This window comes from Takifugu rubripes, chromosome 3 (genome assembly GCF_901000725.2).
Source record: "Takifugu rubripes chromosome 3, fTakRub1.2, whole genome shotgun sequence".
In the NCBI taxonomy this organism is placed as follows: domain Eukaryota; kingdom Metazoa; phylum Chordata; class Actinopteri; order Tetraodontiformes; family Tetraodontidae; genus Takifugu; species Takifugu rubripes.
In genome coordinates, this window is record NC_042287.1 from 11,731,063 (window position 1) to 11,753,285 (window position 22,223).

At 46.4% G+C, this 22,223-nt stretch overlaps 3 protein-coding genes across 5 annotated transcripts; 2 read left to right on the forward strand and 1 right to left on the reverse strand.

The window, feature by feature from the left end:
* Positions 1 to 111: 111 nt before the first annotated feature.
* zhx3b (zinc fingers and homeoboxes 3b) lies at positions 112 to 10,417 on the reverse strand. Of its 3 annotated transcripts, none has more exons than XM_011602482.2 (7): positions 10,002 to 10,417; positions 4,595 to 5,499; positions 4,390 to 4,500; positions 2,799 to 4,307; positions 2,022 to 2,708; positions 1,175 to 1,457; positions 112 to 932 (listed from the first exon to the last, which is right to left on the reverse strand). In XM_011602482.2, exons 2-7 carry the CDS (start codon positions 5,333 to 5,335, stop codon positions 904 to 906), a joined length of 3,360 nt encoding a protein of 1,119 aa, XP_011600784.2. In that variant the 5' UTR covers positions 5,336 to 5,499; positions 10,002 to 10,417; the 3' UTR covers positions 112 to 903. The 3 variants fall into 3 exon arrangements, with proteins under 3 accessions (XP_011600784.2, XP_011600785.2, XP_029689345.1); XM_011602483.2 differs by having other exon boundaries at positions 112 to 1,038; XM_029833485.1 differs by lacking the exon at positions 10,002 to 10,417 and having other exon boundaries at positions 4,595 to 5,008; positions 5,134 to 5,237.
* A 1,839-nt stretch (positions 10,418 to 12,256) lies between these two features.
* On the forward strand, positions 12,257 to 14,955 carry rab5if (RAB5 interacting factor). The gene is made up of 4 exons (XM_003963330.3): positions 12,257 to 12,586; positions 13,042 to 13,145; positions 13,359 to 13,488; positions 13,671 to 14,955. Exons 1-4 carry the CDS (start codon positions 12,479 to 12,481, stop codon positions 13,710 to 13,712), a joined length of 384 nt encoding a protein of 127 aa, XP_003963379.1. The 5' UTR covers positions 12,257 to 12,478; the 3' UTR covers positions 13,713 to 14,955.
* A 214-nt stretch (positions 14,956 to 15,169) lies between these two features.
* Positions 15,170 to 21,562, forward strand: dhx35 (DEAH-box helicase 35). The gene is made up of 21 exons (XM_003963357.3): positions 15,170 to 15,253; positions 15,599 to 15,726; positions 15,842 to 15,934; positions 16,054 to 16,131; positions 16,220 to 16,324; positions 16,402 to 16,463; positions 16,580 to 16,649; positions 16,734 to 16,793; positions 17,055 to 17,167; positions 17,256 to 17,352; positions 17,429 to 17,587; positions 17,737 to 17,947; positions 18,054 to 18,178; positions 18,433 to 18,487; positions 18,594 to 18,784; positions 18,855 to 18,932; positions 19,024 to 19,153; positions 19,339 to 19,420; positions 19,509 to 19,580; positions 19,701 to 19,812; positions 20,076 to 21,562. The coding sequence occupies exons 1-21, from the start codon at positions 15,214 to 15,216 to the stop codon at positions 20,112 to 20,114; spliced, it is 2,100 nt and encodes a 699-aa protein (XP_003963406.1). The 5' UTR covers positions 15,170 to 15,213; the 3' UTR covers positions 20,115 to 21,562.
* The last annotated feature ends 661 nt before the right edge of the window (positions 21,563 to 22,223 follow it).

Genomic DNA, 22,223 nt, shown 5'->3' on the forward strand with positions numbered 1-22,223 from the left:
TTGGCCATGGATAGCAACGGTTTTGTGACAGTTTCTATTTCTGTTCCAGAGTTGGAGCATTTGAACACTGAAGCTGAGAATTATTCAACAAAGATGTAAAGAAAAGAGACATTTATTACATTCTGTTTATTCTGCAAATACCATCTGTAAAAATTATACATCAAGTCTAAGGGTGGAATTCTGGTAAAAAGTTCTTTTGCAGTCAAATTTGTTTCTTGATAAAGTTCCGTTAAAAACACGAACGCCGGTGGTGGAAAGAAGCGCTCAACGCAACACAAACCAGATTCCTTTAGTCTTTTTTTTTTTTTTTTTTTTCAAATCAAGTCGCTTCCTTTTGTTCAAATGCGACTTTTGGGGGGGGGGGGGGGTGCTTGCATCCTACGGGTGACAGAACTGAACATTGTTTATTGTAATCGCCGTTGACATAATCGCATGAAAACCAAAGATCCATCATGATGTTTAACAGCATGTTAAGTTTCAAGCATGAAGCGAATGAGTGCAATAATGAAGATGAGTTCTCGTGGTTTTTTGTTTTTTTCCTCCAAAAGCTGCATTATTTAAGGCAGGGAAGCACCTTGCAGCGAAGAGCCGTGCAGGTTTTCCTACTTTAAAAAAAAAAAAAAAAAAAACACCCCCAAAAAACAATGAACATTCGGTCAGAACCTGCTTGGTCAAAGATGTCCAAAAGCGAATCAACTGCCCCCCCCCGTGAATCTCCCTTTTGTTCTGTCCTCTTCTCCAGTCCCAGTGGGCACGTGAACCAAACATAGCTGCCCCTCCCCTCTGCCACACCCGCCGCTGCAGCTTCCTCCTAACGGGGAAAATGGCCGACGAGAATACCGGAGAGGATGTGAGCGGCAAAATCAATGGACGACTGGGTGGATGGATGGGGAGGACACAGCCTCATGTAGAGAGGGAGGTCGTGCCTGCCTCTGGGGGTGGGGGAGAAAAAAACGGATGAGTTGTAGGGCCGCTTCCGCCCAGTGATCCTGTAACATGCGCCATCTTTTCTTCCTCCCTCTGCTCTTCAGTCCGTCCCTGTGATCATTCAGAAGTTTACAGCGCTGCTTCTTCCTTCCTCGTTTGTTTTTGTGTTTGAATAACTCGCACTAAAGCCTAACTAACTAGATTCTTAGTGTTTCTACATTTGTTCATTAGTCTCGCTCAGAAATACCTTTCACAGGATTCACAATCCTGGCTGCCTTTGCCTCCAACGCCCCTGGCGTGACGCCACACACCGACTGCTCCATTTTGTCTTCTGTTCCTCGTCCCGCCTGTGGCTCCAGCGGGGAGGATCCGGTTGTTTGTGATTCAGCTGCCACACCTGGTACAACTGGTCTTGGAACAGCCACCTGAGCGGCTGCAGCCTGCTCCATCCGGCTGAAAGACGCCTGTTTGGAGAACCAGTGGCGCACCAGGTCGCCGGTTAAACCACTCGCCGCCACCAGTTCCTGCAACTGTTCAGAAAGAATCGTACATGTGAGGGTCAGCCGCAGCAGAAAAGACCTCATTAGGATAGATAAAAACATGGGCAAATGTTAAAAACAGTGTAAGGAAATGCACAAAACTCCCTAGGATGAGAAAAATACGATTTCACCTTTAAAAGTTGCAGTTTTGACCTGGTGTAAAACTGCAGTGTGCATGCAACGCTTTTAAACGACGGCTTTCACACATTTTACACACGTTCAGAACACCTCAGCTCTGCGGGTTAAATACAACCGGTATAACAAAGCAAACATCTGGAGTGCAAAGCAACGACAACCGTTCTAAATAGCGCCATCCTGATCCAAACTAAAGACGGTCAGGGCAGACACTGCGTTTTGTTTTTAAGTAATGACAAAATTTGTCTGAGTCCAGATTGTTCTGTTCTTTCTTTGAGGCTGCGACACTTAGGCAGATTTTGTACCCTACACTTAAATTTTGTTGTTGCCATATTGAGCTGAACTGATAAACGTCCTGCCATCAACTGTATTCCTGCCGGTCCAGCTGTTCAGGGGCAACCGACAGAAAAACCTGCGTACCTGCGACTCCTCCAGCCTTCCGTGGATATTGAGGTGGGCCTGGAGGACCTGGATGTTCCCCTTTTTACTGTCCTCGGCCAGAGCCATGGTCTGGTAGGCCTCCAGCCACTTCAACTGGCCGTTCTTCTGCATGTACCGGCAGTCCCCGAACCAGCGGACCACCTCAGGCCTGGGCAGCCCAGTGCCCGAGATCAGTTCGTCGTACTGAGTGGCGCTGGGCCACTGTGTGCGCACGTACACTTGTTTCAGCATTTCCAGCTGCTCCACTGTCTTCTTCCCTCGAATGACTGTGGGTTTGGTGGACTTGGGTGTCACGGTGGAGGGATGGGCTGCGCCGTGACTCCGGGATAATGTGGAGGTGCTGCCGGCTTGATGCTGCGGTGCCGGGTGATCCGATCCGTCCTCCGCTTTTCCGTTAGCCTCCGTCACCTTCAGCATCTTTAGGTTTATTTTGATAGGGTTCACTTTCGGTTTCCCCGAGCTGACCTCCGTCTCATCCGTCTCCTCCTCCCCCAGCAAAACCTGCTCCGCCTCCTCTCTCTTCTTCTCAGCCGCCACCCTCTTCCTCCGCTCAGCGAACCAGCCGTGAATCTCCCTTCTGGTCATCTTGGTCTCAGTTCGCAGTCTCTCCACTTCCTCTCCCTTTAGTTCGGGATTCTGAGCGAAACTGGCCTCCAGAGCTCGGATCTGAACATACAACACGGAGGGAGGGAGAAGGTCAGTGAAGGTGAATCAAATCAGTCTTAAGATCTCTGTGACTTATCTGCACGATCTCACCTGATGGGGTTCCCGCTCCTTGTAACGGATAGCTGTGAAGTCCGGCGACGGGGCTCTGGGGAGTCTGCGGGAAGGCGTGGTGGGAGAAGTGGGGGTCTGCGATGGAGTCGGGCTGACAGGTGAAGAGTTCTGCTGGGGTGTGTCGCTCTGATCGTGCGAGTTGGCACTGCCGCCGCTCCCTGGCGTGCTTGAACCGCTTCCTGTCCCGCCCACTGTGCCAGACTTGCTCGGTGCCCCTGTGCCGGAGCGGATCCCTTTCAGGTTGCGGAAGTGGTATCGGCGGTCGCTGAACCACTTGCGGACCTCGCGTACAGTGAGCCCGGTCAGAGTGATGAGGCGTTCCACCTCGTCCTGGTCGGGGAACTGGCAGAGCAGAAAACTGTCTTTTAGGGCGCCGAGCTGCTCCTGTGACTTCTTGCCCTTGTAAAAGCTGGGATCCAGGAAGGCGTTGATGGGCGTGCGGGAGCCAGACGCGCTGCTGGAGGTCGCCGCGGGGGAGGGGGACGACGACTTGGACGCGGGGGAAGATGCCTCGTCCATTCTGATGGTGGGAGAGTCGGTGGTGCTGCGGTCGGCTTCATCTCCGTGTGTACTGGTAGTGTTATCGTCGGTGTCGTCCCCGTCTCTGTCCTTCTCTCCGCTTTTGCCATTACTGGCGTTAGAGTTGCTGTCGGTGGCGTTTTTGCTGTCCGTGACAACTATGGCATCGCCCTTCACAATGCCGCTGTTGCTGGCTTTGCCGAGTTCGGCGTTTGTCGCGTGGCTGTTGACAGTGCTATTACTTTTGTCGCTGCAGTCTGTGCTAGCGCCACCACGTTTTCCGTTGACGGCGTTCGTTTTAGCGCCGCTTTGACTGAGACTGAGGTTGATGACGCTAGTCAGACTGCTGACGACCCCACCCCCGCTCTGACTACTATTACTACTGACAACAGTGCTTCCGGTACTGCTGCTCCCTACCGTCCCCAGCACCATGCCAACCCCTTTGTCTGCCACCAGAGCTGCCGCAGGTCTCGCCTGTAACATGGGATGAGCTGCCGCCTGAGGCTTGGGTGTGACGGCCAGAGCCACAGGGGCACTGCTAACCTGGATACCGTTTGCTAATACAGGCGGAGCGACGATTACCCCTCCCTGGCTTACAAGAGAGCCCTGCAATATATGAGGGATCCCGGTAGCACCGAGTGAGGCAGGCAGCACCGTGATGGTTGGCGGGGCCGCACTACAATGGCTCTGGGTCTGGTTCTGGGAGCTAGAGGGGGCAGTCTGGATGATCGTGTTGAACATCTTCCTCCTGGCCTCCTCTATCTCCTCAGGAGACCAGCTGATGCCTTGCTTCAGTCTCTGTGCTGTGAACCAGATCTTGATCTGCTCTTCGGGAAACTTTGTGACCACCGTCAGGTAGCAGAGCTCAGCCTTGGTCGGGTAGGGGAACTTATTAAAGGAGGTTTTTAGGAATGAAGACGAGTCCATGGAGGCACTGTAAGTAGGGATGCTGCTCAAAGGAATCATCACCTAGAATGTGAGAAAGGGAGGGCAAAGGGGTTATTACAATGTTCATTATTCAGCTAACTTTATAATAAAAGATGTGTTTTACCTTGGGGAGATTCTTGGAAGAACGAGGCGACGAGGTGGAGGAAATATTTGCAGAGGCGGCCGTGATGGGTGCAGACTGATGAATATTTCTGCTCTGAACGACTGACACCACCTACGGAAATTCATTTAAACAGGAAATAAATTAAGCACTAAAAAAAAAACCCAACAACTGTTGAACAGAGAGACGGAGACCAGAGAAACCTGACCTGCGTGATGGGAGTCTTCAGCAGCGGCAAGGCTCCGGAGCCGTTGACGATCTGAATAGCTGAGGGCAGAGTGACCTTGTTTGTCCCGTTGTGGACAATTGTGGAAACGTGTGTGACGTTAACTGGAGCGCCGCCGTTCTTCTCCGTTTCTCTGGAGGCGACTGAAGACGGCAGCTCTGTCGAAGGCTCACTGGTGACTGAATGAGATACGACGATCCGCTTCGGCTCCGATTTTCCCTTCAGCATCCTCATTATGGGGGTTTTGGTGATGTAAATCTCTCCGTCCTTGCACGTCTCGCCCCCGGCCATCAGGTTCTGCTCCACCACCACTCTTCTGTCCTTTTTCTTGAGCTGCAGAGTTGTGTTCAGCGTGCTGGGGTGAACTCTGGCATTGTGCAGGGCCAGCCCCTCAAACTTGGGTGCCGAAACGCCACAGTTCACACAAAAGAAACTGGGGTCAGCGCGGAAGTCCAAGTGTCCAGAGTACACATGATCTAAAAACAAATTAAGGTCATGGGTTTCAAAGTTGCACAGCTTACAGGTGTAAGTGCCAATGCCCTCTTTTAAAGTCTCCGCCCGCTCCGATTTGGAGGCCTCGGCGGAGTCGAGGGGGCTGCGTCTGTCTCCAGAAATCCTGGAGTGATGTGGGACTGCGGGGGGGTCCGGTTCAACCTCTTCTACTGGCCGGACAGTCTTGCTGGGAATCATGCACGGAATGGTAGACTTCCTCTTGCTGGCCATGGTCTGCTCGCAGTGAGGGGACGGTTGGTCAAACGGTCGGGGACGTGGTTCGAGTGAGAATACGGGACGTTTTCTGGTTTCCTATAAACCAGGGGAGGGGGGAGGAGGACAGCGGGGCATGGCCACAGGTCCACTGGGAGTTCGCGCAGCACACTTTGGAAAACCTAAAAATGAAAGGAAGCAGTTAATGACGCCGTGCACCGGTAGCGTGTGGGACAGGTTTGGTTACCGAAGAAAAAAGATGGTGGAGTTTTAACACGTGTGCTCCAAGAAACGCATGACTGAACATCAAGCATGCTGTGCGGATATCAACAGGTAACGAGGCCTCGGAGGTCAGATTAGTTAAAGCCCAAATCCCATTTTAAATGATAAGAATTCATGGCCCAAATCCTGGCACACCTGAACGTGATTTAAAGAGAAGCTCAGTCTTTACTAAAGGCTTTTTGGGTGAGCTCCTGCCCCGCTCCCTTCATCCACCCTCCCCCACAACTCCGTCTCACTTCCCCTCACTCAGACACACCCCCACAAAGGAGCATGAAATACTTTTGTTCTTTAAAGTCCGGTCACTGTAACTTTATTGAACATGTTCTGTCATCACAGAAACATCCACAGCGTTTCCAATTGGTTCCGGACACCTGTACAGGTTGCAGCTTCTTCTAAGAAGTCTCTTGTCTTCAAACAAAATGGTGACGACTTTTCTCCTCCCTCCTTCCTTCGATGCCTCCCTCTGAGCGGGTGGTAGTGGTGCAGTAATGAAGGACAGCTCTAGGGCAATTACGCTCCCAATTACTCTGCACTGACATGACACCTCTTGCACAGAACGATCCAAGCTAACGCACCAAATATATTCCCCAGCTAACAGAATCTTGTGCCTCCTGTCTGAGACTAATTTTATCTTAAGCATCTTTGAGGTTTTTGAGCACAACCCTACTTATGTCAGGTGGGCAGCCGGTTTTCACTGAATCTTCTCAGAAACAAAGATTGTAGGAGTCAACTCTGACTTTGGCCAGTGGGGAACATATAAGGTCACGGTACATTAGTTCAGCCCAGTTAACCCTTGGTGGACCAAGGTGTCACTTCGTTAAAATGCATCCAATTTCCTGCGAACAGAGTGTTAACATTAAACGTGTGTGGGAACTTAATCGGGGTACGGGAAATCAATCAAAGGTTTTTTTTTTTAAAATGGGAGAAGTTTGTTGGCTTCTCCGAGTGAGGGTAGGGAGGGGTTAACAGGAAAGTGATGTTTGCCACCGTGGAAGGAACGTGATGCCCCTTGTTCCCAGTGCACACCCCAGTGAGTGAACTGCCCTTCACTTGGGCTGTTGTTCCCCCCTCCTCTTCTGCCATTCAGTTCTGCATCAAGGGGCACTGGTCTGCCAAGGCGAGCGAGTCACATGACCAACACAAAGGCTTATGGGTGAGCAGCCTCGGCCGTTCGTCACGTGGTCTCAGCTGGGTGTGGGTGGGCAGCCGAGGAGGGAGGGAGAGGAGGGAGAGGAAGAGTGAACAGGGGGAGGATGGTGGGGGATGGGCTGCTCGTTTGGGGTGAGGAGGCAAGGGAAGGAGGGGTGTTAACTGCGGTGGAGGAAGCACTGAGGTGTTCAATGAGGAATTTTCGTCCGATACCCCCTCCAACCGGCCAACACCACTCCACCCAGCTAACCCCCGCTGCTCAACGCCCCCTTCTTGCTCCTAACTACAATCACACAGTCCTTCCCTCCTCCCTCCTCTGCAGTCTGGAATGTTCCTACCCAAGCTCTTCGGCCAGTGGACATAACCCTGAAATCCAGCTGAAGTACAGCCCCGTCCAAAATAATCACATCGAAAAGAAATAGGTGATCAACGTGGTCGTGTCATGTCCCGCTGCACTTATGGACGGTCCTGGATGGAGACAAACAAAACCCCCCACCGCATCCCAGTAACCATCAGAGACCCCCCCTGGGCACCATACAGGTGCTGACTGAGACTGAACAATGCAAGCTGAGCTATTCTTAGTCAATGGGCAACTCATGTCTGGCTCTGGACGGGCTGGACTCCACTGCATCTGCAGTCTAACTTCAATGTTGGACCCGCTTTGGTTGCCCGGGTGGCGATGGCGAGGTTTTTGTGTGTTATGTGTCAGTGTTCGCATGCGTGGATTTCCTGTGAGTTTGAGCGCGGAGGGGAGGGGCGGGGGGTGCTGGGGGGAGGCGTGGTGGGATGGGCGCATGTGTGTTCGCGCCAGTGTGTGTATGTGGCGTGCGTGGGTGGTTGCCTGCATGCCTGTGTGTGAGGCTTGTTTACCGAGGTAGCGAGGCTGCCATGGTGGGGTTCTTTTGGTGTGTGTCAAAGTCTCCCGTTTACACACTTTATATGTTATAACGTAGGCTATACTAATAGAGGTTATGGTTCATAAGCCTCATCAATGGCTGACCTCCTTTCATCCCCATGCCTGATTCTATATCCTCTGTGCACGGGCCAATAATAGCACGCTCACACACACACACACACACACACACGAGACCTCCAGCAGCTTGGCTGCACAGTTAGCGCCGTGCTAACTACTTCTACTCTGTGTAAGCATATCTGCCTCTTTTCCCCTCCCTCTTCCGTCAAGTTTGGCCCAGGGAGACAGGTCGGTGGTGCCACTGGAGTGTTACTATCCCCATGGCAACCACCTCTCACCCCCCCATACGCCTCCCCCTCCGTCCCTCCCATCTACCAGCTCGGGTTCTCTGAAGCATATGGCATGTGGGTAAAAGCACACAGGAGCTTACTCAGACCCTACGTGCGCGCACACCTCTGATGCCGTCCCGACTCTTGCGGGACTCGTTTGATCCGCACAGGCCTGCGAGTGGTATTTGTAGAGTTCCAGCCCTGCTCCTATTTCAGTACCTCCCTCAAACGGTGTTGATGTCTTCAAGCGAGGTGTGGTCGGCGTTTCCAAAACACGCCATTGGTCGCTACTGGTCGGCTCTTCCTGTTAACTCTCTCCCTGTCCCCCCTGACCGGACATCTGCAGTGGCCTAAGGCATGTAGGGCCCCAGTGGTTGCAGGCAAGACCCTAAAGCCTTTGGTAAATTTTCTTCTGTACTACAGACAACCCTCACCTCCTCCTCTCAGTCTTAGTTTCACTGACTCAAACCCATGTGGGGTTGACCTTTGTTTAAATGTAACCGATTGCTTCTTCCAAAAACCTAGTTTTAGAGGCAATAAGGACTCCTGGTTGGGAGAAGATCGCATCATCGCGACATCCCATCTGCTGCCAGGTCAGTTAATGGATGGGTGCATGGGTTGCAAACAGCCGCACTGCTGTGGCCACGGCCAGTGCACACGTTGAAAGTGGGTTTCTGAGTGGGGAGGGAGAGAAAGATGGCGGAGCACCGTGCTCCGTGCTGTCCAACCTAAAATGGCTGACATCACAGACTGTGAACCAACCAAGCAGAGCAGGAGCCTGCTGCTGCTGCTGCTGACCACAAACCCGCTCTAGATGTGGGGCTGGATCACGCAATTCTCTCCAAACGGTGTAAAAAGTCCACTGGTTTCCAGGCCTGGCGGAGGTCTGGAAGCAAATATTCGCCAACACCAACCAAGACAGAATATGCAAAAGGGCTGGAAAACAATGCAAAGTCAGCTAATTGTTTGATGGGCGAAAAGATTAGCAGGAGAGGAGCAAAGTGCAATTCTCAAGATGCAAAATAACAGTTTACTCATGCTGATGAATTCTTTGAGATGCTCCCCCAGTAAAGGGAGGAGGGGAGGAGGTGTAGGTAAGATGGTGAGTGAACTGTGCAGCTCCTGTAGCTTCACCACAGCAACCGAAACACATCCAGCAAGATGAAGCGCCACGGCGACACAAAATACGGCTCATTTGACCCCAGGAAACAAGGGGATTCTCTGTCTAAAGTCTTCCAGTACATCAAACATGCAGCGATGATCGATGGATTAAAGTGCCTGTCAATGACAGGGACTCACGTGGACATAAGACACGGTCAGGTAAAGCTTTGCTCTAATCCCTAAAGTCTCTCACACTCGCGCCCGCGCACACGCACACCATCTACCATCATACTTAGTCTAGATGTGAGGCAAGAGGGCAGCCTGGGAATATGTGAATGGAATTTTAGGTATTGATTTATGAGATTCTGACAGACAGGACCGAGGATGTCAAACTGATGCCCAACTTCATTCACACAAAAGCTTGAAGAATGCGGGACAAACGCGCCACAAACCTCAACCCCGGGCCGACAACGCGTCCTCGTTATTGGCATCAAAACAATGTTGTTGTTGTTGTTGTTTTGTTGCAAACATAAACAATAGCAGCACGTTGTGGCCAACACAGCGCGCAGGGTTGGAAGTGAAACAGGCGGAGAGGTGTCAAACATTTCCGTAAATGATGCGTCTTCTTCTTCCGCTCAAGTTAGGCGGAGGGAGCCCCAACTTGATGGGCTCGTCTCCGCCGCGGCTCCTGGGCGATCCAAACAGTTTAAAGTGGCGGACAGGCGAGCCCCCGACCCCAACAGAACTACTGTCTCCCCCCTTCCGTCGGCTGTCGCCATTTTAAGCAGGCGACATGCAGCAGCTGGGCTGATCCACGGCGCAGCCCGCAAAGGTAAGGCTGTTAGCAGCCCGCACAAGTTTGGGAAAGGTGGAATCTTTGCAGAAATGCGGAGTATAAATGAAGACTCACCTCGCCTGGTGGGAGCTCGGTGTGCGCAGCGCAGGGCTTTTAAAGTTTACGCTGATGCGGGTTAGCGGAACCACAAACGGACGGGAGGTTCGGGCTTCACTGATGGTTAACTTGGAGGTGTAAAACCCCCTCTATCCATCCGCTGCTCCTAAACCTGACACCGGGCCGCTTTCGACTGTAGCCCCCTTTTTTTGCGGTTGTTTATTTCGAGCGGCTCTCAGAGAAGCAGGCAGCGGAGGGGAGGAAAAATACGACGGACGTACTGAGGGAAGAGGCGGACACGTGACGCCGACGTCACTGACGGTGGAGTTGGCGTGAGAGCTCGCGCTCCGCCAGGGCTCAGACAGAAGAGGCGAGTCCGAAGCCACATCCTGCCTTTGACCCCAGCTCTGCAGGAGCTCGCTGCCAAGTTGCCGGTGAGCAGAGCTTCTTTTGCACCGGTTAACGTGAGGTTAGCGCGGCTCACACCTGTGCCCCCCCCCAGGTGACTTCTCTTAAAGTGACATCGCGAAGAAGCAGTCGTGTTGGTTACCCCGCAACCAAGCCTCAACAACGCGGCTGCTGCAACCTGCGAAGAATGCAGGGTCTTCATAAAGAGGGCTGGATGGCCTCAGTCTCTTCACTCTTTATTCCACTCTAGATTCCAAGCGTGGAGTAGGTAAATAAAACTATTACAACACATCCCTCCTGCACAATATTTAGTTTACTCTTCTTCCCAAACAGGCGTACAAGATGGAGAAAGTAGCCTCCAAACGTGAGGATCTACACCTCGAACATATACAGTTTGAATCAATCTGGAAATAAATGTCACTCATTTGGCAAGTCTGTTATTTATTACATTTATTCATCGATCTTCATCGAACAATACGAGTACTTGTTAGACAGTACTTGGTATACCTCTAGTACAGTTTGCATCTATGCTTAAAAGAAGGAAAAGTCAGACGTGTAGGGATTTATTACACTTTCTTAGACAGTGACAGAAAATGCAGTGCATTTAATACTCTTCAGACTTGCTTTTAAAGGCAAAAATAACAAACTCCATCTGACGCGAAACCATGCAGGTCTTGCCATTTCCCCGGGTTGTAATAGATTTAGAAAATATCAGAAATTCTGATCTGTGTGTGGAACTCTTCCTGATGGGATGTGTGACTTTTGTAATTGGTGAAATTTGCTCAAGAAACTAGTGATGTAAAATATTAAACAGCATTTGTTGAGCGACTTTGGTTTTCCTTTACTAAACCTAATCCATCATATTTCTGTTTTCACAACTGACAGACCAGGAAAAATAATCAAAAATTACGACAATTTATCTTTAAAACAAACCATGAATGAACTAAAGACACTAAAACAATACTCTGAACATATCAGACTTAAATATAGTAAGATTATTAAGAGAAGCCAGTGTTTATTGAGCGTAGGCCTACAACTTCATTCACTCTTGCCTTATCGTTTCAAAACAACATTGTTTTACGATTTCTAATCTTCAGTTATTGGAAAGTTGGCCATGGCCCAGTATTTGTGGAAATGTACTGAAACAGATTTTGTTCAACAGTAGTTTTTCTTCAACCTCTTCATCTTATATCAGACAGTGCATGTGCATCAAGATATGGGCATCAGGAACGTTTCTGTCGCCCAAACACAGAGGGCCCCCTGCTGGACAAGGGAAGGAACAATCAAAGACGGGATTTTATCTTTCGGGGCCTTTCTACTGATTATTCCATGAACTTCATTCGCATTTGTTTCTTTTGGGCAAACACACCTGGGAAACGTATAAGCTTATATTTGTGATAATCCATTTTAGGAAATATGTGCCTGTACAAGTGGAATGAAGAAGTATGTCACAATGATCAGTTGTTATGGTAACCAGTCCACAGTAAAGTGTAACTTTTTGCTGACCTAGTGTAAATGTTAATTTATTTATTAATGCAAATTTCACGTCTTTCGATGTAATGGTGCTAAAATTTGCTCCAAATTATGCCGTCGAAATTATGTATCCCCCATCCGTGACATTAGTGTCACTAATCGCTCATCATGTCTTTTGTTTATGAAACTATATGCATTTGCACTGTATATTATATTATTATTATTACCTTCTGTTGACTTCGAATTCAGTGATCTTTTTTCTTTTACTTTCTTCAGTAAACTTATTTCTCACAGTGAGCCGAACACGCTTTGTCAATACCAGAGTGTCGCCACTGGGGGTCGCTGTGGAATTTAACAGTCAGTCGCCAGAGCGGAAACGTCGCACTCTCTGATTGGCTGGTTCAGGCGGAGGTCAAACAACATTGCGCATGCGCAGAAGATTTTTGGTCAGCGACTGAAATCTGTCAGATCAGCGGACTGCGAGTTCCTTAATACCTTTCCAAATTTTTCCCCGCGTTGTTTTTTTGACTGCATCGGAGGTTTAAGCGTGGCTTTGGGTGTCCGCTTTAGGATTGTAACTTCTTGTCGTCCGTGTCCCGAGGAAACTGTAAAGAATGTCAAACAATTCAAAGCGGAAAGAAGAAAGTCATCAGCTGAATGGGGGTGTAAAGCAGTCCACATGGAGCAAAGCCTTCAACAGTAATGCTGTCTGGGAAGAGAAGGTCAGTCCTTCGCCCCTTCAACATATCCCACATCTCGATACAAGCCGCTCAAAATTGAGAGGAGCTCGTTTGCTACCAGGTGTTCGTAAAGATGGCTAACTGTAATAGCCCCCATGCTAATCATTAATGTCATTTGTCTTGATTTACCCTGAATAGTCAGGAACAAAGGATACAAGGTGCATACCGCTCGACGGATAATTTAAATATCAGAATCTATATTCATGCAACATGTCTATATACATCTATATACATGGCAACATGTATAGATATTAATATGCCACTAATCTCAAAGAACCTATAAATATCGCAAGGCGGTTTAAAAAAAGAAAATACGGTAGTGCATTTTTATTCATAGACGCCTTTCTGCAGATTTCAATTATAAAATCATTTAATTCACTGACTTCTATAATGCAAGACATTTCTGACCACAACTAATTATCTGTTTTCTCTTGCAGGATGAGTTTTTAGATGTGATTTACTGGCTTCGGCAAATTATTGCAGTAATCCTTGGTGTAATATGGGGTGTAGCTCCTTTGAAAGGATTTCTGGGAATAGCCATGTGAGTTTGTACTTTAATATTTGTACTATCATGGATGAGAATTCATATCGATGTTTGGTGAATGGAAAACCATTTTGAATAAAGTGAAGCTAAAACTTGAATGCACATTCTTTTTTTTCATTGTCTTATTTTTTATACAGTGACAATGAAGTCTCAACTTATATTCACAACACTTTAAAAAAAAAAAAAACAAACCTTCTTGTCTCTCCTCAGATTCTGTGTTATCAACGCCGGTGTCCTGTATGTATACTTCAGCAGTTTTCAGCAGATTGATGAAGAAGACTATGGTGGAACATGGGAACTCACAAAAGAGGGCTTCATGACATCTTTTGCTCTGTTTCTGGTGAGGGCGATACTGTCTAACACAGAATGGATTTGGGAGGCGTCCTTGAAGCCGACCACTTGTATTGCCATTTGCAGAATAATGAGATGGTTAATTTTGTATGCCACTCTAAAAACCACCCGTTCTGTTGAGGATGTCAGTCAGTTAACGACATCTTACCAGACTTTTTCCTCTTTTTTTAGGTGGTGTGGATAATCTTTTACACGGCTCTACACTTTGACTGAGGGGGATCCAATGAATCAGTTGGACACTAAATACAATTATTTCTTCAGAAGTAAAATGTCAAGACAGATGGACTGAGCTGTTAATGCGCCTACATACACACAGTATGACTTTGCATTGTACCACGCATCACTGGAATCCTCATGATCGAGATCCTGGAAGTCCGCCATGTTTGAATGCTGTCCTTGATTCTTGAAGTTCCCCGACTCACTTCTCTTATGTTTTTCCCCCCTTGTGTCCTTGTCGTCTCTGACGGAAACACAAGCTAAAAGGGTGTGCTGGTGTCTTGTTATGCAAAACTGAGTGATTTTCTTTTTCATTGTAGCTAAATCCAGGCCTTTTGCTAATGGCATAAGCACAGATTTTAAAATATGTGTATTAATTTGTAGAACAGATAAACTTATGTTTAAATGAACTTGTCTTACCATATAGTCATTAATGTTTAGATTTTGGACATCAGGTATCAAAAAGAATGCACTGTAATCAGTATGTAGATATAAAAAAAATTGGAACAATCCTGGAGCTACTCATTAAAGTAACCTTAAATTTATAAATTATTCAAGTTTGGCTTTTAAATTAAATAGAGCAATGGAGAGAATGTTTTGGTGCTGCTCCAGCCAAAGTATTAGTCTGGTTTAAAGGCAACATCATTTCTCATAAAATATTAGACTTTGATTTTTTTCTTTTCTCTTAATGGCTATAAAATTACCATTCATAAAGGTTTTCGTAGGTGCTTTACTCAACAGATGTGACTAAAAATGACATTCAAAGCTGACAATAGGTCAATATTTGTCATCAGTCTCATAGCACCATTAATTAAATCAGTTAACTAGTCAAATAAGGTTATAACCTTATAAATCCATTTGATTTACCAAACAGGAAAGAGTGGTGCATGCTGTTTATGTATCTAGAAATGGCTGTAAAGACTTAAATCCCTTTTTCCCTCTTAACATTCTGATCAGTTGTATCTGTTGTTTTTTAAATTAATTTAAAATTGTCTCTACATTCTGTACAATGTCCATTTTGTCAAATACATCTTGCATTATAGTGATTTATTTGTACTTTTGTTCTGATGTAACATTTCTCAGTATTTTGTATTGGAGAAATGGTTAAATAGCAGCACTTGCAAAGACCTTTTAATGATGCGGCTCAACAAGACAACTGGTATTTGGAGAGGATTGTATTTTCTGATCAAATCTTTTGGGAATCATTAAACATGGGCTTTATCTGGCCCCCATTTGCAAAGATATTGTCCCTTGTTTGTTGTAGGTGCTGCATTGATGTAAAAGTTGGAATGCTTTTCTAACTGTTGAAGTAACAATGGGCCATACAGTTTTAATGCTGGTTTCAATTAAGTTATTTTTTGTTTACTGATAATAGTTACATACATAAATCCAAGGTAGTTTTCTCTGTCAACTGGACTGAGAAAACTACCTTTACACAGGCAAGTACAGAAATATGTGTTTGACGTGACGTCATCAACGATGTGACGTAGATACCAAGATGGCGGCTCCCCTTCCCACCATGAAATTTTGGAAACCGGGTAAGTGCGGAAAAAGTACAAACTGAGAGTTTGGTGTATGACATTAGGTTAACGTTTATAAATGCATGTTTTCTCTGTGATCATTTATCCAACCGTGTCGATTAGAATTGTTCACCGCATCTGCGCATTCTCTGCTTCGGCTCAGCTCGGCTAACATTAGCGTAATCAATAAGATGGCCAAACAAAACGCGACGTCAGCCAGGTGGTACGATTATTTTAGTAATAAGGTATAATAAAGTCAAACTGACTTTAATGAATACACCTTAATTTGCAAGGCATGGGTCAGATAGTAAAGCCCGTTCCTTTGAATCTTGCGTCTTCACCTTCACCGTTCTTCTGCTCCAGGGACTGAAGCGCCGGGGATCTCGGAGGAGCGGGAGCTCAACACAGAGGCCACCGGGTCCCCCATCATCTATAACCCGCACACCGCCCTCTCGATAGAGAGACAGCGACAAAAACTCCCAGTTTTCAAGGTTTTTAACGCGCTAATTGTGCTTGGATATGACAGTACGGTGGCCCGGAGGGCAGTGCCACCGCTTCTCAGTGTTGGCGTTTGATCGTTTTCTTTGTTAATTGTTTCCTTTTTAGCACAGAAATAACATCTTATACATGGTTGAGAGCTGCCAGACTGTCATTATAGTTGGTGAGACAGGATGTGGAAAGACAACACAGATCCCTCAGGTTAGTCGATAATCGATTAATACGTTTTTATTTCAATAAAGGTCTGACTACATTTGAGGATTAATCTCTGACGTCTTTATAACTCGTGCTTTGTTCATTCATCATTTTGATCTTTTCAGTACCTTCTGGAGGCTGGGTGGGCAGCAGAAGGGAAAGTGATTGGTGTGACGCAGCCTCGGCGTGTAGCTGCAGTTTCAGTAAGTCCCCGTACAACAAGGTCATTCCTCCGCTCTTTGTTTGAAATGTGATTGCCTCAGACGTGTTCCATCTCACTGTGGCTGATAGGTTGCCAACCGCGTAGCAGAGGAGCGGGGCGCTCTGCTGGGCCATGAGGTGGGCTACACCATCAGATTTGATGACTGTTCTGATCCACAAGCTACACGGATCAAGGTATTCCTAATTCCAGACCAGTTGTCTCGCACTGAATGATGTTCCTTTTGGTGATCTAACATGCACGCCATCTCAAGTTCGTCACAGATGGAATGCTGGTGCGGGAGATGATGTCAGATCCTCTTCTGAAAAAATACAGGTACATACAGCATTAAATGAAACCTCTCCGCTAAGAGACTGACTTTCATTAGACTTGGTTCTCTTGGTTCCCGCGCGTGTCACTTGTTTTATTCTTTACTTTTCTCTTATTTCTAGTGTTTTGATGCTAGATGAAGCACATGAGAGAACCTTGTACACAGACATTGCCATTGGCCTGCTTAAAAAGGTACGTTCCTTAGTTTCTTTAACAAAACTGTACTACCATAATTCTACAGTACCTCTTTAGAAAGTGTCGTGTCCTCTTCTCTAGATTCAGAAAAAGCGGCAAGATCTGAGGCTGATTGTGGCATCTGCAACACTGGATGCCAAGGTGACTGACTCATTAAGATGAACTTGATGATATGCTACATAGAAAAAAAAAGAGGGCAAACAAAGACAATTTAAGGGAAGGTTCAGATCACAGTGTACCAGTGCTGATGAAAGACCACAAGGGCATGAATGTGGCCTGTCGGCTGAAACACGACCTCAGATGTCTTCTAATTGCTACACAGTGCTCTTTTGATGGAACAAAAGTTAACAATTAACACATTATTTTTCACGAGACTAACTCTAAAATAATCATTATCAACAGAAATTTCATGATTTCTTCAACCTGAATGAAACCGGAGACCCCAGCAAGGACACGTGTGGGATTCTGACGGTGGAGGGACGCACGTTTCCTGTGGACATCTTCTACACTGTCAGGTACCCTGGTGAAATCCAGTGTGGACACATGGTTCTTGTTTGAGTACTTTGAGTCATGTCTGAGTGGTCAACCTTGGTGTGTTCTCAGTCCAGTCCCAGATTACGTGAAGGCCACAGTGGAGACAGTTGTGAAGCTTCATGAGGCAGATGAAGACGGGGACGTCCTGGCATTTCTCACCGGGCAGGTCACTGGCCTTCTCGCTAATTCTGCCATTATTTCATGATCCCCATTAAGCATTCATCTTCTTACTTTTCCATTAGGATGAAGTGGAGAAAGTGGTGTCGCTTCTGCAGGAGCAGGCCAGGACTCTGTCGAAACATGGCATGAAGAAACACCTCCGAATTTTGCCCATGTACTCTGGTCTGCCTTACCCTGACCAAATGAAGGTCTTTGAGAGGGTCCCCCCCTCTGTTCGCAAGGTAATTTTGCAGTCAGTGAAATGTCTACCCTCCTTTAATGTAGAAATTCTGAGTTCTTTGCAAGTCTCTACTGTGCAGATGTGGCTGGAATACAAGCTTTACCTAAAAGCATCCTCTCTTGTTGCTGTTTTTCTGCCTGCTTTTTTTAGGTCGTGGTGGCCACGAACATAGCTGAGACTTCCATTACCATAAATGGAATCGTGTACGTCATTGACTGCGCATTTGTAAAGCTGCGGGCCTACAACCCCCACAACGCCATCGAATCGCTGGTGGTCACACCCATCTCCAAGGCCTCAGCCAGCCAGAGAGCAGGAAGAGCCGGACGAAACCGTCCTGGGAAATGCTTCAGGCTGTACACGGGTGTGTTTGAGTTCGCAGGAAAGACTGAAGACGGGGATTGGTGGAATATTCAATTGATAATATTTACTGTTTTCTAATCATCCCCTTCACGTGTTCTACGCATCAGAGGAAGACTTTGAGAAACTGCCTGATTCTACCGTACCAGAGATGCAGCGCAGCAATTTGGCTCCTGTCATCCTGCAGCTCAAGGCTTTAGGCATTGACAACGTGCTGCGGTTTAACTTTCTTTCTGTAAGTATGCCCATTTTGCACACTGGCTGCCTTTTATGTCTTCACCCACTGAGAAAGAGACATTATACTCGTGCATTTTAATTAGCAGGAATGGCTCTTTGCCTTTAGGGAAAAGTATATAGAAAGCTTAGAATGAATGCAATCAGATGTAACGACAAGGGTGTTGAGGAGAGTTTTACCTTAATTCTGGCTTTCAAAGAACCCTTTCTTTGAAGTGACTTGAGATTAATTTGTTTTTTTAAATGCTTTTGCAGCCTCCTCCGGCTCAGACCATGGTCCAGGCTCTGGAGCTACTCTATGCCCTGGGAGGTGAGAACCAAAGCTTATAAAATAATACAAAGGAAAACCATCCCTTGGTGAGGATTTCCCCTCAAACATTAGGCGGACTCTTCAGAGGCTGTTGTTCTGCCGGTAGGTTTGGACAATTATGGACGTTTGACTGATCCCATGGGTCTGCGGATGGCAGAGTTTCCTCTCAGCCCCATGTTTGCCAAGATGCTCCTTGAATCTGGAAACTTCGGCTGCTCCAAAGAGATCGTCACCATCGCAGCCATGATGCAGATCCAGAATATATTTGTCGTGCCACCTAATCAGAAGAAAGCTGCTGTGAGTGTCAACAAACACGCATGATTAAAAAAAAACCATATGGTTAACTGATTTGTCTCTGATCCTGCAGGCCAGAGAGCACAGGAAGTTTGCAGTGGCTGAAGGAGACCACCTCACCATGCTGAATGTGTATGAAGCATTCATTAAGGTATGCTGGGAGCTCGTGTGCTGAACCTCCTACACAACGGGGGGCTCATGTGCTTGATTCAGGGATATAAAATCATTCCTCTGTCCTGTAGCACCAGAAGAGCTCCCAGTGGTGCCAGAAGCACTTCCTCAACTATAAGGGTCTACAGCGGGCCATGACTGTGCGAGAGCAGCTCCGCCGCCTCATGAACAAGTTTAAGGTGCCACGGACTACCAGCGAGGGTATGGAAATCTAACCATTAACATATGGATGCTCCTGGTATTCTTTAGTTTTAAATCCTGTAAAACATATCAAAGCTTCTCTTTTTTTTCCATTTTCAGTTAATAATAAAACATAATTCCACACTTGCACTTCCTTTGCACCATTTTAGATGAAAAACAAGTGAAAGATTCACTCTCTTACTCAGGTGACCCGGTTGTGATCTTAAGGTGCATCGTGCTGGGCTTTTTCGCTAATGCGGCCCGTCTCCACCATTCTGGTTCCTACCGGTACGTTGTGGATCTCCAAATTTCACAAGTAAAAAGAAATTGTTGACACTTAGTCTTCATGTCTCTTTTAAAAAAAAAAATCCCACAGGACTTTACGGGATGATCGAGAACTTCACATCCACCCGAATTCTGTGCTTTATGCAGAGAAACCTCCAAAATGGTGAGTAGATTTATTTATCCTGCGAGTTCTCACATACAGACGGCACACAGACAGTGGTACAACGTGACACAGTACATCACAATACGGGTGTGTTTTCCTGCTAATCCATTTTGCCTTCAGGGTTGTTTTCAACGAAGTGGTGCAGACGTCTAAATACTTCATGCGTGACGTGACCGCCGTTGAGTCATCGTGGTTGGTGGAATTGGCTCCGCACTTTTACAAGCAGGCCAAGGTAGGTCACAGGGTGTAATTACATATTCCAGCATGTAGATACACAGCTATTACAGTTTTAAGGGTTCTAGAGCCCCAGTTTGAGTCTCCTCCACTCCAGTAGGAGGTTTATGTTATTAGTATATGTTATTAACACTCCCAGCATACACTTTTCACCATTTGTGGAGCTATTCTAGGTGTTTACTATAGGGATGCCACAAATGCGCATGTTGAAGAGCTCAAATTTTATTATTTCGCTTCTAAAAATCTGCTTTTGTCTTGTAGCATGGATCACTGTCCAGCAAGAGATCCCGTGTTCTTTAAATGGTCTCCACCTCAAAGGCTGGAAGACTCGTCGACAGAAGGAAACCCCTCCTAAAGCCACCAGCCCCGTCCCAGCCACCAGTTGTACATAATGATGTAAAGTACATGTCTGTCATCCTTGTGCACCTGCATGACTCTTCCAAACCACGTGGTTCTGCTAGGATGGGATTCGGTGGGTCCGTCTTCGAGTGCTGGTGTCCACACTCGCGACTTGCTTCATTTGAAAGCGCCTGTAAAACCTGTAAATGTGACGTGTGATGAGACGACTGTGGGATGAGGCTGCGCAGTGTTGCTGTCTGTTCAGGCATCACCGCACAGCTCACGGTTGTAATGTATATAAGCAGAGCAGGCTCGGGTTCAGGGAACAGCCCCTGCTCCTTAGCTCAGTTATTTTTTTAAATCTAATTTGTAAAGAAAGTGGAAGAAAACAGAATGAGACAGCATGTCCTGCTGAGAGACCTTGTGTTTCCTTGGTCTTACCTTGTAGCTCTGAGTGCCTGTGATGATTTTTAATCAGTTCTGTCGCCCTAAATTATTTTTGATATCTGGCATTTCTCGGACTTAAGATATGTTTCATCTTATTCGACCTCGGCGCTGAGAGCTGAGCGTCACTGTGAGAATAATAAATTAAATTTGGTTTTCCTCCCCAGCTCGGTTGTAGTCCAGACATAGTGGCCTTGTTTTCACTCTGTGCCCATTTCCTTTATAGGCCTTTTTTACACTTCACATTCAGGTGGAATGTGCAAACGAAAACGCTGTGAAATCAAGTCAAAAAGTGCCACTCCTTCCGTCGCCAAAGCCTCAAAGCAAGCTAGCATTTATCGGATGAGCGCAATCTCTGCGTCCAGTTATTGCCTTTCCTCTCGCGGTTTGTTTCAGGATTTAATGAGACCTGTCGGCGAAACCGGTCACGCGATCACTACTGACGCCTCAGAACTTTTAACCAATAATTCCGTGCGCACATTTGTCCTGGTGTTTTATTTCTTTCACGGTTTCTTCTTCTGTCAGAGGTGTTTGGCTCTGCAAGTGTCGGTGAATCGTAAATCAGATGTTTGTCATTTTAAAAGTAGGATCGCCGTCATCCAAACTTCAGCCTGCATGCATCACCACACCATTTCCTCGAGACAACCACTGTACCGTAGATCTGTGAAACTGTTATCAAACCACAATCACACCACACCCTGTAAGACTAAAACAAGTCAGGTTAGAACTACTCAAGTCAGATATCTTTGCATGTTAAAGGTCAACTGAATAAACTCTGAACAAGTACAATCATAGATTTACTGCAAATATATTTGCAATATCTAAGTATACATATAAGTATGTATACAAGTGAAAATAGTAGCCTGTAGTGAAATAGTAGCCTATAGATCTGTGTATTGGCTCACCTCTAAAACAAAACCTCTAAATTACTCCTTAGACCCTTCAATAAAGCCTTACATGACACTGAAAAGTGTGTGTTTGTCGCTCATTCAGTAGTTAGCCACTGAACAGTACTGTGTCCTGCCACTAGATGTCGTCGTTGCGCCACAAACCGTGGTTCATAAAATGAAATGTGAAGACGTCTGGGTAAGTAGATGGTTTACTTCAATGTTGACATTTTATTTATGTCAGTGTGTCCACGGGAAGCAAATCTAAACAGTTGTGTGAGAATTTGTTGTTTTTATAATTATTGTATGGGAAGGTAAGTCAACCTACTGCAATACCACTATCAGACCTTTCTGCTAGAGATAATAATATACTGTCAACTGCGGGGTAAATGGATGAATAATAATATAAATGTAGTTATTATAAAAGTGTTGTATTATTTGTACCTTCTTTTATTTTGTTTTATGGCTTACGTTACAAATGGTTTGTGCAATTCTGATTTTAACCAGTAGGGGGCTTTTGTTGCGCCCCCATGTTCACATTCACATCAAGAGATTTCATTTTACCGGTTTGCAGCCTTTGCAATGAAACTGTTCACTAAATGACAAGAATCATTCTGTCAAAGAAAGAAATGACATCACGAAGCAGGAATGTGCAAATGAAATTGTTTATATTTTGGGTTCCAACATGCAAAAGTTGACTTAAAAAGATTAAAGGGTATCTCACGACAAACAATAATAG